The sequence below is a fragment of the Perognathus longimembris genome, chromosome 9, assembly GCF_023159225.1.
Source record: "Perognathus longimembris pacificus isolate PPM17 chromosome 9, ASM2315922v1, whole genome shotgun sequence".
Taxonomy (NCBI): Eukaryota; Metazoa; Chordata; class Mammalia; order Rodentia; family Heteromyidae; genus Perognathus; species Perognathus longimembris.
The window spans coordinates 8,034,983-8,048,379 of NC_063169.1; the positions used below are offsets into that span (position 1 = coordinate 8,034,983).

The 13,397-nt window shown below is 42.7% G+C and overlaps 1 protein-coding gene across 5 annotated transcripts in view; it reads left to right on the top strand.

Moving 5' to 3' along the window:
* Col12a1 (collagen type XII alpha 1 chain) overlaps positions 1-13,397 on the top strand; it is a 124,974-nt gene that overhangs the window by 96,153 nt on the left and 15,424 nt on the right. For 4 of the 5 annotated variants that reach the window (XM_048353681.1, XM_048353680.1, XM_048353682.1 and 1 more), the window contains 8 exons: positions 2,036-2,178; positions 2,574-2,683; positions 5,617-5,766; positions 7,518-7,595; positions 9,742-9,828; positions 11,780-11,833; positions 12,693-12,788; positions 13,300-13,353. In XM_048353681.1, the coding sequence (XP_048209638.1) occupies positions 2,036-2,178; positions 2,574-2,683; positions 5,617-5,766; positions 7,518-7,595; positions 9,742-9,828; positions 11,780-11,833; positions 12,693-12,788; positions 13,300-13,353 (772 nt within the window). Of the gene's footprint in view, positions 1-2,035; positions 2,179-2,573; positions 2,684-5,616; positions 5,767-7,517; positions 7,596-9,741; positions 9,829-11,779; positions 11,867-11,907; positions 11,934-12,692; positions 12,789-13,299; positions 13,354-13,397 lie in introns of those variants that run through there. The other variant, XM_048353684.1, reaches the window with a different exon arrangement.

The following is a 13,397-nucleotide window of genomic DNA, read 5'->3' on the forward strand; positions in this document are numbered from 1 at the left end:
TTTGGCAACTTAGGGAGAGAAATAAAACAAGAAGAAATAAAGTTTTCAGAAACTTAGGACATGGTCAGAAAATAATGTTTGAAATTTGAAATGCTTCAGAGAGGCTAGTGGAAAATTCAGGCAAAAACCAAAGCTAATCTGTTTTAAGGAGGTACAGATTGGATTGGAGTCTGACCACGTTGTATGTTTCTCCCTCTTTGATGCTTAGCCATGGTGGTTCGCTGTGCTAGACCTTTCTGTGTACCTTCATAGGAAGTGTTTAACTGTCTCAGTCGCCTCAGGATACGATTCTTCCATTTTAAATTATGACAGACTGTTTTCTACACAAGAAGCATACATTTGAGCAGGGCCTGTGGCTCATGGCTACCATCCTAGTTACCTGGGAGGCTGAGATTGGGAGGATCAAGAATGGAGGCCAGCCTCGGTTGGAGACTCCTTGAAGATTCTCAGCCAGTAAAAGGCTGAGCGTGGTGGCACGAGACTGTCCATAGCCAAAGTGGGCCATGGACCAGGTAGACCTGGCCAACAAAGCAAGACCCAATTCAAAAAGGACCTGCAGGAAGAAGGGCTGGGGGTATGACTCAGAGGGTAGAGTGCTCGCCCAGCAAGTGAAAGACCCCAAATGATAAAAACCCCAGAGCTGCCAAAAGACAAAACAAATAAAAGAGCCTCAAACAAACAAAAAATGAATCAGAAGCCCAGCTGGTAGGACAGAAGCTTAACTATGACTGAGTTATTATGATTGTTTTACAAGCTCCAGTTAAGGAGGGAAGAAAGTCAAAGTGGGCTAGGTAGGAGCTGCCGAGAGAGTATTTTTAATATGGGACATTATGATGGTAGTTTTTGGACACTCGGAGCATGGAGAAGTAGTTTTCTTTCTGTCCAGGAGCCAACTATGCCCATTTCCTTTCCAGAAGTGTTACCTGGTCTCCAGTAGAGAAACAGCAATTCTACTTTAGAGATGCTTCCAGAACAATGTCTAGGTCACTTCTGCAGGCACAGGTGCCATGGAATATTTTATGCTAGAACCAAAAACTACTTTCTTTAAATCATATCCATTTCCCATGACTGGTTATACATACCCGTGTCCTAACTATTTCCATTTTTTAAAATGATCTTTAAGTCGTTGTTCAAAGGGGTTTCCATTCAGCATGCGAGTGTGTAAAGCACTGTGCATCTTGATCAATGGTTCCCCCTTCCCCCCTTCTCCCTCACCCCTCACCCCTCCCCTCGAGCGACCTGGCTCTATTGAATATTACAACTAGCTTCACCCACCCTTCCTCTTTTTGTTTTGAAGTCGGTTTGATTCTGGGGACTACGTGAGCTTCTTGAGGCAATTGACTTGATTTTTAAGGGAGGACATTAAAAACTGTGGTAAGGAGAAAGAGCAAAACTTTACACCATGGGAAATTAAATATATTCAGGAAGATTCATTTTCTTCTCCGAATATCTACAGTTGTAATGTTGACAGCTCCCAAGTGGTCACATTAATTTCTAATTCCCTGTGTGCCCAGAAGTACTTAGTTACTAAAAGCAAAAAACGATTTGATCATTTCCCAGGCATTTGTGGATTTATCAAATTGCAAGTCATCTATTACCACTGATACAATAGGTTTTGGGTGTTTGTTCTTCGTTATGGTTGTTGTTTTGTCAATACTGGGGCTTGAGAGAGGGCTTTGCACTCTCATTTGTTTTCCTTTTGTAAGGATGGCACTCTACCACTTGAGCCATACATCCTCTTCAGGCTTTTTTTTAAATGGTTAATTGGAGACACGATGCACTTTCTTACTTGGGAGGGCTTTGAACCATGATCCTTAGGTCTCAGGCTCCTCAGTAGCTAGGATTACAGGTATGAGCCACCGGTGCCCCACTAGAGTTTGTTCTTTTGATATGTTCCCAAGGTATTTGTGCTATGGAGCAGAAGATGATAAATAGCCTCGAATCCTAACCCCATTGAGATCTGTTCTAAAGATGTAAAATGGTCTGTTTCTCGAGAGTGATCTTAGGTTTTTGTTTATTTTGTTGTATCCAATAGAGAATTACATCCAAATGGCCTCCCTCCTTCCTACACGATTATACTATTGTTCAGACTTCTTCCAGAAACTCCAAATGACCCTTTTGCAATTTGGCAAATCACAGACAGAGACTACAGACCACAAGTTGGAGTCATTGCAGATCGTAAGGATTTCCACCCTATCTAAAAGCATGTGCATCGATAATTTTCATTGTGTTTTTTCTCTTTCCCTCTCTCTTCCCTTTAAGAACCTTATTTGTGTGTGTATATATGTATATATATATACAAATACAGTTATATATACACACATATACATGTAAGTTCATGTTTATCACAGATGTGATAAGCTGATACATATATATGTGCATTATATACATAGTAAATGCTTTGATGTCTGAATTTTTTCAAATATAACATGAAAAATACTCAGGTTACCTTTTATCACAACTAAAATTACTGAATTTTTAAGATCTCTCTCCAAAAAAAAGTGATGGTTAATACTTGCAATAAGATACATACCATGATGTGACTTAATAATTATGCTTTTATGTTACTGCAGCTTCTAGCAAGACTTTATCATTCTTTAACAAGGATACAAGAGGTGAAGTGCAAACAGTTACATTTGATACTGATGAAGTAAAGACATTGTTTTATGGAAGCTTTCATAAGGTAAAAATGTAAGATTATCTGAGTCTTATTTCTAGAAGAGAGACTAGGACTTGAAACCTAAGACTAACTTCTTTTATTATGTATTAAAATGTCATGTTATGTAGAAGCCTAGCTATGTTAATTAAAAATAATATCTTATTTTAGATAATTTGATTTCTTCAAAGAAGAATATTTAAAATAAAACAATGATTTTTTAACTATTAGCAAATAACTGCCATTAACATTTTGGTATATTTCAATGTTTATATCTTGGTGATCTTAATTTTTCATATGTTAACACCCAGTAGAGAGCTGAAATTTTCAGGCTTTTATCAGTTAACTGACAAATGAATATTCTGAAGGCTGAAGTGTTGGGAAAAAATGGACTTTGAAATAATATTTCTCCATGTATTGGATTATGTTAACAAGCACATGAGTTATTATATACATCGTATAAATCTTCTCCAAGTACGACACCCAGAAATATTGGCTTCCATATTTAAAGAAAACAATTATTTCCACTTTGATATAATTATCAAGTAAAAATTGAAGAAGAGTGGTTCAGCAAATTTTTCCTTCCTTCCTTCCTTCCTTCCTTCCTTCCTTCCTTCCTTCCTTCCTTCCTTCCTTCCTTCCTTCCTTCCTCCCTCCCTCCCTCCCTCCCTCCCTCCCTCCCTCCCTCCCTCCCTCCCTCCCTCCTTCCTGCCCTCCTGCCTTCCTTCCATTTTCATACTGGGATTTGAACTCATGACTCTGTGCTTAATAGGCAGGCACTCTACTACTGAGTCTCATATCCAGACCTTTTTTTTAGCACTGATCATTTTGAGACAGAGTCTCTCTCTCTCTCTCTCTCTGTCCTACTTGGGCCATTCCTGGCCCATGATCCTCCTATTTTATGCTTCCCATCATAGTTGCAATGACAGATATGTGCTATCACACTCATTGTTTTCCAGTGAGATTCAGTCTCCTGAAGTTGTTGCCCAGGCAGGCCTGAAATCACAATGTTCCCTATTTAAATCTCTTTTGTACCTGGTGTGATGGGCACATGCCATCACATCTAGCTATTATTGTTTAAGAAGAGGATGTGCATTTCTTTTTACCCAGCTTGGCCTCCAATGATGATCCTTCCCTTCTCAGCCTCCCAAGTAAGTAGGATTGTAGGCATGAGCCACCGAGTCCAGCTGTCTAGAATATTTTTTCTAGTCCTGACTCAGATTGTTCATATGGCTGCTAAAAGACTCCCCTCCTACAGCTCAAAGAAGCTTCAGTTTGTTTATTAGAGATAACTGAAAATGAGACAACAACAATAAAAAGAAAAGAAAACAATAAATTCAGCAATAAACTCTAAAATTCTGAAGTACTATAATGAACCTACATAAAAATTGTTTACACATTTTGTAAAATAGCTTTCTCTTTGGTAAAGCAAATTATGGCTTAAAGAATGTTATTGGCTCCAACTGGTTCTTATTCAGTAACAAATTTTGATTCTCGACAAGTTTTCATTGGCTTTTTTTTTTCGGGGGCAGGGCTCATTGATTAAACCTACTGAACATGTTCATGCAGATTCATACTTACTGAAAATATTGAGAATCTAACCTTCTGCTGACCAATAATAACCAGTAGTAGTTATTTAGAAAATTTTAATTTCCAATTATTTGGAAATTTCTAAGTGCTTCACATTGTTTGAACCTGAAAGGTTGTATTACTGGTTGCTGTTAGCTCATGCCTATAATCCTAGCTATTCGAGAGACTGAGGTTTGAAGATAAAAGAAAAGTTTGTGAGGCTCTCATCTCCAATTAAGGGGCAAAAAACCAGAAGTGGAGGTGTGGCTCAAGTAGTAGATCACTAACCTTGAGCAGAAAAAGCCAAAAGAGAATGCAAGGCCCTGAATTCAGGCTTTACTACTGGTGTGCACACAGAAATATACATGCACGCTATCATTAATTATTGCAAATTACGATTTTTTTACGTTACTTTCTTTGTATAGTTTGTCTTCCTAGAGGAATTTGTATTCTTAGATTTTACATAATGCCCCCTTTCCTTCTCATTAACTCTGACTTTGCTCTCTCAATCTCTACTTTCTTTTTTCCTTCCAGGTGGCACTTTCTTATGGTAAGCAATGAGTCATGGGTGCAGTTGGAAGAGTTTTGATACAAATTTAAATGCTTTTTTATTTTGAAATAGCTCTTGTGGACACTGTGGCCTTTTTATGTACTTTGTGTATGTTTGTGTCTGTGGGTGTTTACATATGAACCGATAAAAATTTCTTATTCTTCTTAGGTAATAAATATCCTCCCGTGAGTGCTTATTTGGTATACTTTTGAGTTCCGAATTATTTGATTACCTTGGGGCACTTACACTTTAGTTTTCGTAAGCTATGTGCCATTCGGATGTAAAGGCAACATATAATTCATGTTTATTGTAGATGTGGTAAATGGATACTTCTGCCACAAACTAGTATTTCAATGCGGGAAAAATAGTTTACAAATAAAAATTTCCAATTTGTTTTAATGCTTCTTGACTCAGCTCGCTTAAGAGCATTTTTGTTCTTGGTATCTTTCTGCCCAACTGTGAAAGTAATCAGCAAGTACTTATTGCAGTAGTTGCACAGTGCTAGTAGTGTAAAAATCAAGTAGTGGCTCATGCCTGTCGTCCTGTAATCCTAGCTACTCAGGAGGCTGAGCTCTGAAGAGAGAGGTTCAAATCAGCCTCGGCAAACAAATCTGAAAGCCTCTTATCTCCAGTGAACCAGCAACAAGCGGGAAGTGGAGATGTGGCCCAAGTGGTAGAGCACTAGCCTTGAGGGGAAAAAGCCAAGCGTCAATGGGAGTTCTCAAGTTAGAGCACAAAACCAAAACCCCGAGTCCGAAACCAAGTGTGATCTGAAAAGAGCAGAAGTCACTGCAATGTCTCTGGTAGAAATTGTAAAATGCAAACAAATTATCTTTTTTAGGTTCATATTGTAGTGACTTCAAAAAGTGTGAAGATTTACATTGACTGCTATGAAATTGTAGAAAAAGACATTAAGGAGGCTGGAAATATCACAACAGATGGTCATGAAATTCTTGGAAAACTCCTTAAAGGGGAAAGGAAATCGGCCACAGTACGTAGCACATTTTTACATTTCCTGGTACTTTGTACTAAGACTTCTAGGGTATTTTCTCGATAGCCCAGTGAGTTTCGTTTCTTTTATTTTAACTAAGCTTCATTATTCTATTTTCATACATGTGTGTAAATTACTTCAGTCATATTCACCAGGCTCACTATTTCAACTCAGTGGGTTAAAAAAAAAAGCAAATAAAAGGTGCAACTCTTAAAACACTGGACTCTGTGCGACTAGAAACAAAAGAAAATGTCGTCAGCAGTTTGTTAGCTCTAGTCACAGTACAACTGCAAATTTGGATGTAGCCTGTGGTAGGCTAATTGAGTTAATATTAAATGTCAGTTGATAAAACATTGTCTGATTTATCTATTTATTTATTGGTGTTGGTCCTGGAGCTTAAACTCAGGGTCTGAATGCTGTCCCTGAGTATTTTTGCTCAAGGCTGGTGCTTTACCATTTGAGCCACAGCTCCACTTCCTGACTTTGGCTGGTTAATTGGAACTAAGAGTCTCATAGACTTTCTTGCCCAGGCTGGCTTCAAATCATGATCCTTAGATTTCACTCTCCTGAGTAGCTAAGATTACAGGAGTAAGCCACTGGTGTCTAGTATTATCCGGTTTTATTGTATATTTAAAGAATAACTGTGTTTTAGATATAAGTATCCTTCTAAACTATAGGAAGAGAAGATGCATGTTATAGTGAGTTAATGAAATCAAAGCCATTAGAAAAGGTGTTAGCCATAGCAGTATCTAAAATGAAAAACACCAGTGGTAGAATACCACATAATTCCTTTAATGTTACTTTTCTACTCGAGGACACTTTTTCCCTGTAGTTTGAAATATTTTTTGTGTTGCACACATTTGTGTTTTAAATAGATGAACGCTCACGATTTCTACCATGGACCCGAGACACAGTACACAAGGTTTATTCCCCTGTCACGGGGAGTGGCAGGGCTTGAGCAATACCGCATGGGCAGGGACAGAGGCGGTGACAGAAGGCAGGCGGGGTGAGCCTGCCCGCAGTCGCTCTCTAGGGACACAGTTGGACGGGACGTTAGCACTGAGGGGCTGACAGGTGCCTGGCCAGCATCACTGAACCCTCCAATCTCCGCCTGCCTGCTGTTGTGTCCCTGTTCCCAGCTGTGGCCCCTGGGGAGCAGGACCTAAGAGAAGATTCTTAAAAACCGATGGAAAGCCCAACAGTGGAGGCTCGAACCCAGGTGGTTCGAACCCAGCCCAGGCGGGAAAGTCGATTCTTCTCTTCAAATAAGCACCCGAAAGCCAGAAGGGGAGTTGTGGCTCAACTTTAGAGCACCAACCTTGAGTATGAAAGCAAAAGGACAGAACTCACGCTCTGAGCTGCAGCTCCGGTACTGGCAGGCACACACACACACACGCACGCACGCACGCACGCACGCACGCACGCACGCACGCACGTGGAGTGTTCCAATTCATTTCAGGACAGAAATGGATGCTCTTTTAAACAGCTCTCTGTCAAGCATTTCCTTTTAACCACAGAAGTGAGCTTGGAGTGGGAACCCGACTCAATGCCCCTCGCTGTTTCTCTGCCTCTTAGTCACCTGCTTTATCGTTTCTTTATGAAGTCAGGAGCACATTGCTCTCCAGGGCTTGCTTGCACCCTTGAGAGAATCCAATAAAGTGTCTGCAGTTAAAAATCTGGAAAGGTTAATAGGAACTGTTTCTTAGACATTGCATGTGTAGCTCATGTTGCCTTTCTTTTTCCCCCCCTAGTTCCAAATCCAGAATTTTGACATTGTCTGTAGCCCGGTATGGACCAGTAGAGACAGATGTTGTGACATCCCATCCAGAGTAAGTAAGAAGGAGTCCAGTCCAAGGTTTACTGAAGTCCCCGAGGAAGCAAGCCCTTCCCTCACTAGCTAGGATACTCAAGACCATATCTGGAAGTCCTCTCTGGCAGAAGCATGGTGCTGAGTCAGTGCAGCTGATAAGCTTCCTCAGTGCAAAATCCTTTCTATGGCTTAGAACATACCAGCATTTCTTACAGATGAAATAACCACCTTTCCGGATGTCTAAGATTCTTTAGGTGGTGGAAATAACTACAGTTCTTTTTGAAATGCTGGGTGGTCCCCTACTCCAGGCTTTCCCCCCTACCCCCCCAACCTGTGAAGTTGGTAATAGTTACAAAGTTGAATGCCAGGAATAGATTTGAGCCATTTGGCAAGAAAAATACTGCATGCAATAAAAGGATAAGTGTACATTATTTAGTCAGCAAGCATTTATTATAAGCATTTATTATGTGTGCTACGGATATAGCACTAAAAATAGGACTATATTAGTGAAAGCAAGAAAGGAAGCCTTACCAAATATATTACAGTTGGCTTTTTCCTACTGTGTGTCTTTCCTTTGTAGATTTAACCAATTTCAGATTGCAAATGTTAGTTTTGTGTTTTATGACTGGGACTTGAACTCAGAACTGCATGTTCTTGCTTAGCTTTTTATGCTCAAGGCTGGAGCTTTACCACTTGAACCACTCCACTACTTTTGGCCTTTTGCTGGTTAATTGTTGATAAAAGTTTCTCAGACTTGTCTACATTGACTGACTGGCTTTGCTCCAAGATCCTCAGATCTCAGCCTCCATTACAAGCATGAGTCACAGGGGCCCAACTCAGTTTGAAAGTGTCTTAAAAAATGTATCTGTACAGAGCCAGAGCAGACATTGGTCATTTGGTGGTTTTCTAAATGGTACAGTTTAGCAGCTACTCATAGCTGTCCTACTGCACTGGGGCTTGTTTGTGATCTGGTGATGACTCAACATATACAGGAGGATATGAGTGGATTCTATGCACATGTTGAGGCTTTTTGTGTAAGGGACTGGAGCATTCTTTCTTTTTGATATTTGCAGGGCCCCTGGAAAATCCCCTCCCCCACCCAGATTGTGAAGGATGAGCGCACTGTGCTATACAGAGCCTTAGCCTCAGGAGGAAAAGCAACCAGGGCAGAAGATAGGGAGTGATGGACAGGCGCCATTAGCCCCCAGTGATAAGGTTAGATCGAAGCAGGAACCTGAAGGAAGTAAGGGAGCAAGCCCTAGGGGAAGATCTTTCCAGAAGGAAGGAGTAGGGAGCAAGCCCTAGAGGAAGATCTTTCCAGAAGGAAGGAGTAGGGAGCCAGAACTAGAGGAAGATCTTCCCAGAATCTTTCCAGTGGGAAAGCATTGGAAATGGCCCTAAGGCCACAGTGTGTTCTAAGCATCGGAGAAGCATCTTAGAGTCCATCTGGGGCTGGAGTACAGTGACAGCAAGTACAAGGGGTGTCTGTGGCGATTATGGGGGTGCCAGGGGTGCCAGGCACAGATGGGTCTGCTGGCAGAGTGCTAGTTTTCAGAACATGTAGGATCTTGTTGGGCTTGGAAATGGTTTTGGCTTTTTTTCCCCCCTGAATAAAGTGGGAAATAATGTTTAAGATACCGAGGTACGCATTAAATTCAACATTGACAGTGTAAGTGTTGAGTTGGGCCTGGTAGTCTACACCTTTAATCCCAGCGGGGGGAGGGGGGACGGGGAGGGGCTGGGGCAAGAGAATGGCCAGTTCAAAGCTAACCTGTGTGAATTCTCGGCTAGCCTGAAGTGTACTGCGAAGCCTTTTCTCCAGAAAGCAAAAAAAGAAACGAAAACACCAACCACAAAAAGATAGATGTGGCATTTTGTCTCCCATTGGATTCAAGGAAATTGGATTAAATTACCAGTGATTCTGGAAGTCTTATAAAAAAAAATTGTTTTTGGTAGTGTGTGGTTTCCTAAAAGAAAATTCAATAAAGACACAAAGGAGCAAAGGCAGTTTTACTGAAAGACTGTTTATAAGCAGCCGTAACTACAATTTGTGTCTTTCTGAGTTGAACCGCAGGCGGGGTGGGGGAGGGGAAAGGCCTCTGCGGGGTGGGGGAGGGGAAAGGCCTCTGGGGCTGCCTCAGTGACTGTGCTTCTCGCCCTTGCAGAGAGATGAGGCCAAGTGTCCCGCGCTTCCCAACGCTTGCACGTGCACCCAGGACAGCGTCGGGCCGCCGGGACCGCCAGGCCCCGCGGTAAGAAAAGAGAAATGCATGCATCTTGGGAGTAATGGTCTACTTGCCAGTATGGAGTGCACGGGATACTTGCGTTCATCTGTCTCTTCTGGAACAGGGAAAGCGCAACGACAGATTGCCCTTGTAGCACATGTAGAGATCTGAAGTGTCAGCAGTCACACAGGAAGTTTGATCCTGGCGTTTGACACCTGCAAGGTGTCGATGATAATGATATTATTAGGATAGTATTCCTTTGAGTCTTGTTTTTCCAGTGCTGGGGCTTGAACTCTGGGTTTGAGCACTGTACCACTTGAGCCACAGCGCCACTTCTGGCTTTTTCTGTGTATGTGGTGCTGAGGAATCGAACCCAGGGCTCCATGAATGCCAGGCAAGCGCTCTACCACTAAGCCACATTCCCAGCCCCGATATTATTCCTTTGGAATAATGACATTGACTAGTCTTCAAAGAAGCTTTTTCTTAAGAAAACAAGTTCAACTTTGGAACTGTGGGGATTTGAAAAAGCCACCTTTGCTTCTTTGAAGAGACTAGGCCATGAACACAGGACCAGCTCTGGAATTCTCTCAAATTTTACTCACATTTTGTTGTTGTGCTAAGATAAATTGAGTTTGAGCTAATAAGAAAGCAGCATCAAAATGCCATTGAGGTTGCATTAAGTTTTAAAGTGACAGTGACTTACATGATTTGTATTTACAATCATAAAGTTATATCCTAGATGGGACAGGTTATTTAAAGAAAGTTTTTCTGAAGTTGAGAGGTAATATTATTAGATGTAATTACATATTAATTTTATCTTTGTTCAGCCATCTCTGGATTCCTGGGTCCTTCCCTCCCTCCCTCCTCTCCTCCCTCCCTCCTTCCCCCCTTCCTCCCTCCTTCCCTCCCTTCCTTTTGTTTTCTGTCAGCCTTAGTGCCTAGGCGCTGTCCCTGAGCAGTTTTGCTCACCGCTTCCCCTCTATCACTTGAGCCACAGCTCTACCTCCAGCTTTTTGGTGGTTAATTAGGAATACAAAGCCTCACAGACTTTTCTGCCGGGGCTGGCTTTGAACAGTGATCCTCAGATCTCAGCCTCATGAGTAGCTTGAATGAGCCACCACTACCTCGCTGGATTCCTGTTTCTTAAATAGATATTTTCTGAGATTCAGAGAGGTTTGAGATACTCATTCTTTGTAGATATCCTTTTCTTTTAAAGTTTGTCTTTCAGTTGTTGGAGAGAGGTGTTTCATGCCAACATTTCAGTTTACAAGTCCAATGTCTTTTCATCAGTGTCCCCCCTCTCCATCCTTCTCCCAGCCTCACCGTCGCTCAGGTTACCTGGTTCCATTTTCACATACGTACATTGAGTACCGTGACTGAATTCACCACCCTTCCGCTCTCTACCTCTCTTCCCCCCCCTTTCCCTTAAGCCCATGCAACCTCCCAGACAGAGCATGCTTCCGCTTCCGCTTCCTAGTCTTCATTTGACTAAACTGTCTGTCAAGTTTTCAAAGGAGTTACACCATGGGAATCCACCCTGTGCAACTTTATTGTGTATATGCGCATATGATTCTGTATGCATTTACATACAGGTTTTACTTTAGGTCTATTGGAAGAATAGAATTCATATAGTTCCAAAGCACATTTTGTTGTCTTTAAGCGGCTATATACAAAGGGTTTCAATTCAGCATGTCAGATTATGATGACTACTCACCTTGTCGGTATCACCCCGTCCCTTGTTCTCCCCGTCTCCCAACCCCTCAAGTGTCCTGCCTCCATGTTCACATATAATATAACCATATTTGCTCACCCTTTCACTCTCCGCTCATCTACCCCCCCCCTTCAACCTCTCCCCGCTCCTGAAAACACATGCTTCAGCGTCCTAGCCCTCATTTTCTTGAAGTAGCTTTTATCTAGAAAAATTCTTTCCGTTTTCCTGATGTCCCTACTAAAGTGTGTTGCTTCTATTGTGTTGTAGGGAGGACCTGGCGCTAAGGGTCCCCGAGGTGAAAGAGGTATCAACGGAGCAATTGTAAGTATAGTTTAGAGTTCAGTTACATGTTCCTGTGTGCGTGTGTGTGTGTGTGTGTGTGTGTGTGTGTGTGTGTCTTGCTGTTTAAATGTCCCCAGAGGGGATAGTTGGCTTTGAACCAGTGGGTCCAGGGTCAGTGTGTCTCAGAAGCTGTCCTGGGTCCAGGGTCAGTGTGTCTCAGGAGCTGTCCTGGGTCCAGGGTCAGTGTGTCTCAGGAGCTGTCCTGGGTCCAGGGTCAGTGTGTCTCAGGAGTTGTCCTGGGTCCAGGGTCAGTGTGTCTCAGGAGCTGTCCTTGGTCCTTGGAGCCCCGAAGTCACATCTGAGGACAGAGGAGCGAGTATAAATAAGTCTCATGAAATCTGAGCTTTGTATACATATGAATCAATCCATCTAAAGATATGGATGTGACAGTCTGCTTTTTATGGGACTTTTTAGGGTGAGTCAAAGTGTTACCTGTGAATTTATTGTACTCTCCAGTTTTCAAATGAGTCAGAGGAGGAAAGAATGACATTATCAGGCACTTTTTATAGATGTGTAGATTCTAAAACGTATACACAGATGAAAGAATTGCCATCTTGGAGTGACAGTGACAATCAGTACTGGTGGTATGGTGTTACTTGTGGTCCTCCTCCTTCGCTTTCTTTTTTCATTTTCATTTTATCTTTTGGTGCTGGTCCTGGGGTTTGGACTCGGGGGCAGGGTTCTGTCATTGAATGTTTTTGCCCGAGGCGGGTGCTCTACCATGTGAGCCACAGCTCCACTTGCAGCTTGTTTGGGTGGTTCATTGGAGGTACGAGTCCTGCCCAGGCTGACTTGGAACCTCGGTCCTCAGATCTCAGCTTTCTCTTTTGTATTTTAGGGGCCTCCTGGTCCCCGTGGAGATACTGGTCCGCCAGGCCCTCAGGGGCCCCCGGGTCCCCAGGGACCCAATGGGCTGTCCATCCCGGGAGAGCAGGTAAGGACAACTTTCCCTAAGCGAGCTAAGCTGGAACTTTCTCTACGCCTTGCCAAACTCGTATGTGTCCTCAGAGCGTCCAGCAAGATGTGTCATTTAGATCAGATCCTAGGATGAATAATATGTGGGGTGTGTAGATGGTACATATCATAATAGATACCTTTGCTGAAAAAAGTCCTATTGCTGTTTGTTTAAGCTTGGGGGGGGGGGAAGATTTCTTGGAGTAATGCATAGGTCACTTTGGGGAAACTATATTCAAAGTTAGGGATATTTACCCCCCAATATAAAAGTGCCTCATAAAGCACTGTAAGCAGAATTCATAGCATTTGTAGTTTAAAGTGAGCAGTGCTGTTTTGCTTTTTAAAAAGAAAGCTTCAGAAGCCCCGGGTGGGCTGCCCTGTGGCCTTCCCGCGGGGTGGGTGAGGAGAAGAGGTTGTGAGGGGCTCCCAGCGCCCCTCTTCCCCTCGCCCCTGTGCCCCGCTGAGAACCACTCTTCCATTGCTCACTGCAGGGTCGCCAGGGGATGAAAGGCGACGCTGGAGAGCCGGGCCTCCCGGGCCGCTCGGTGAGTTGTTCTGGAAGCTGCCTTTCCTGACCTGCAAGCCCGGG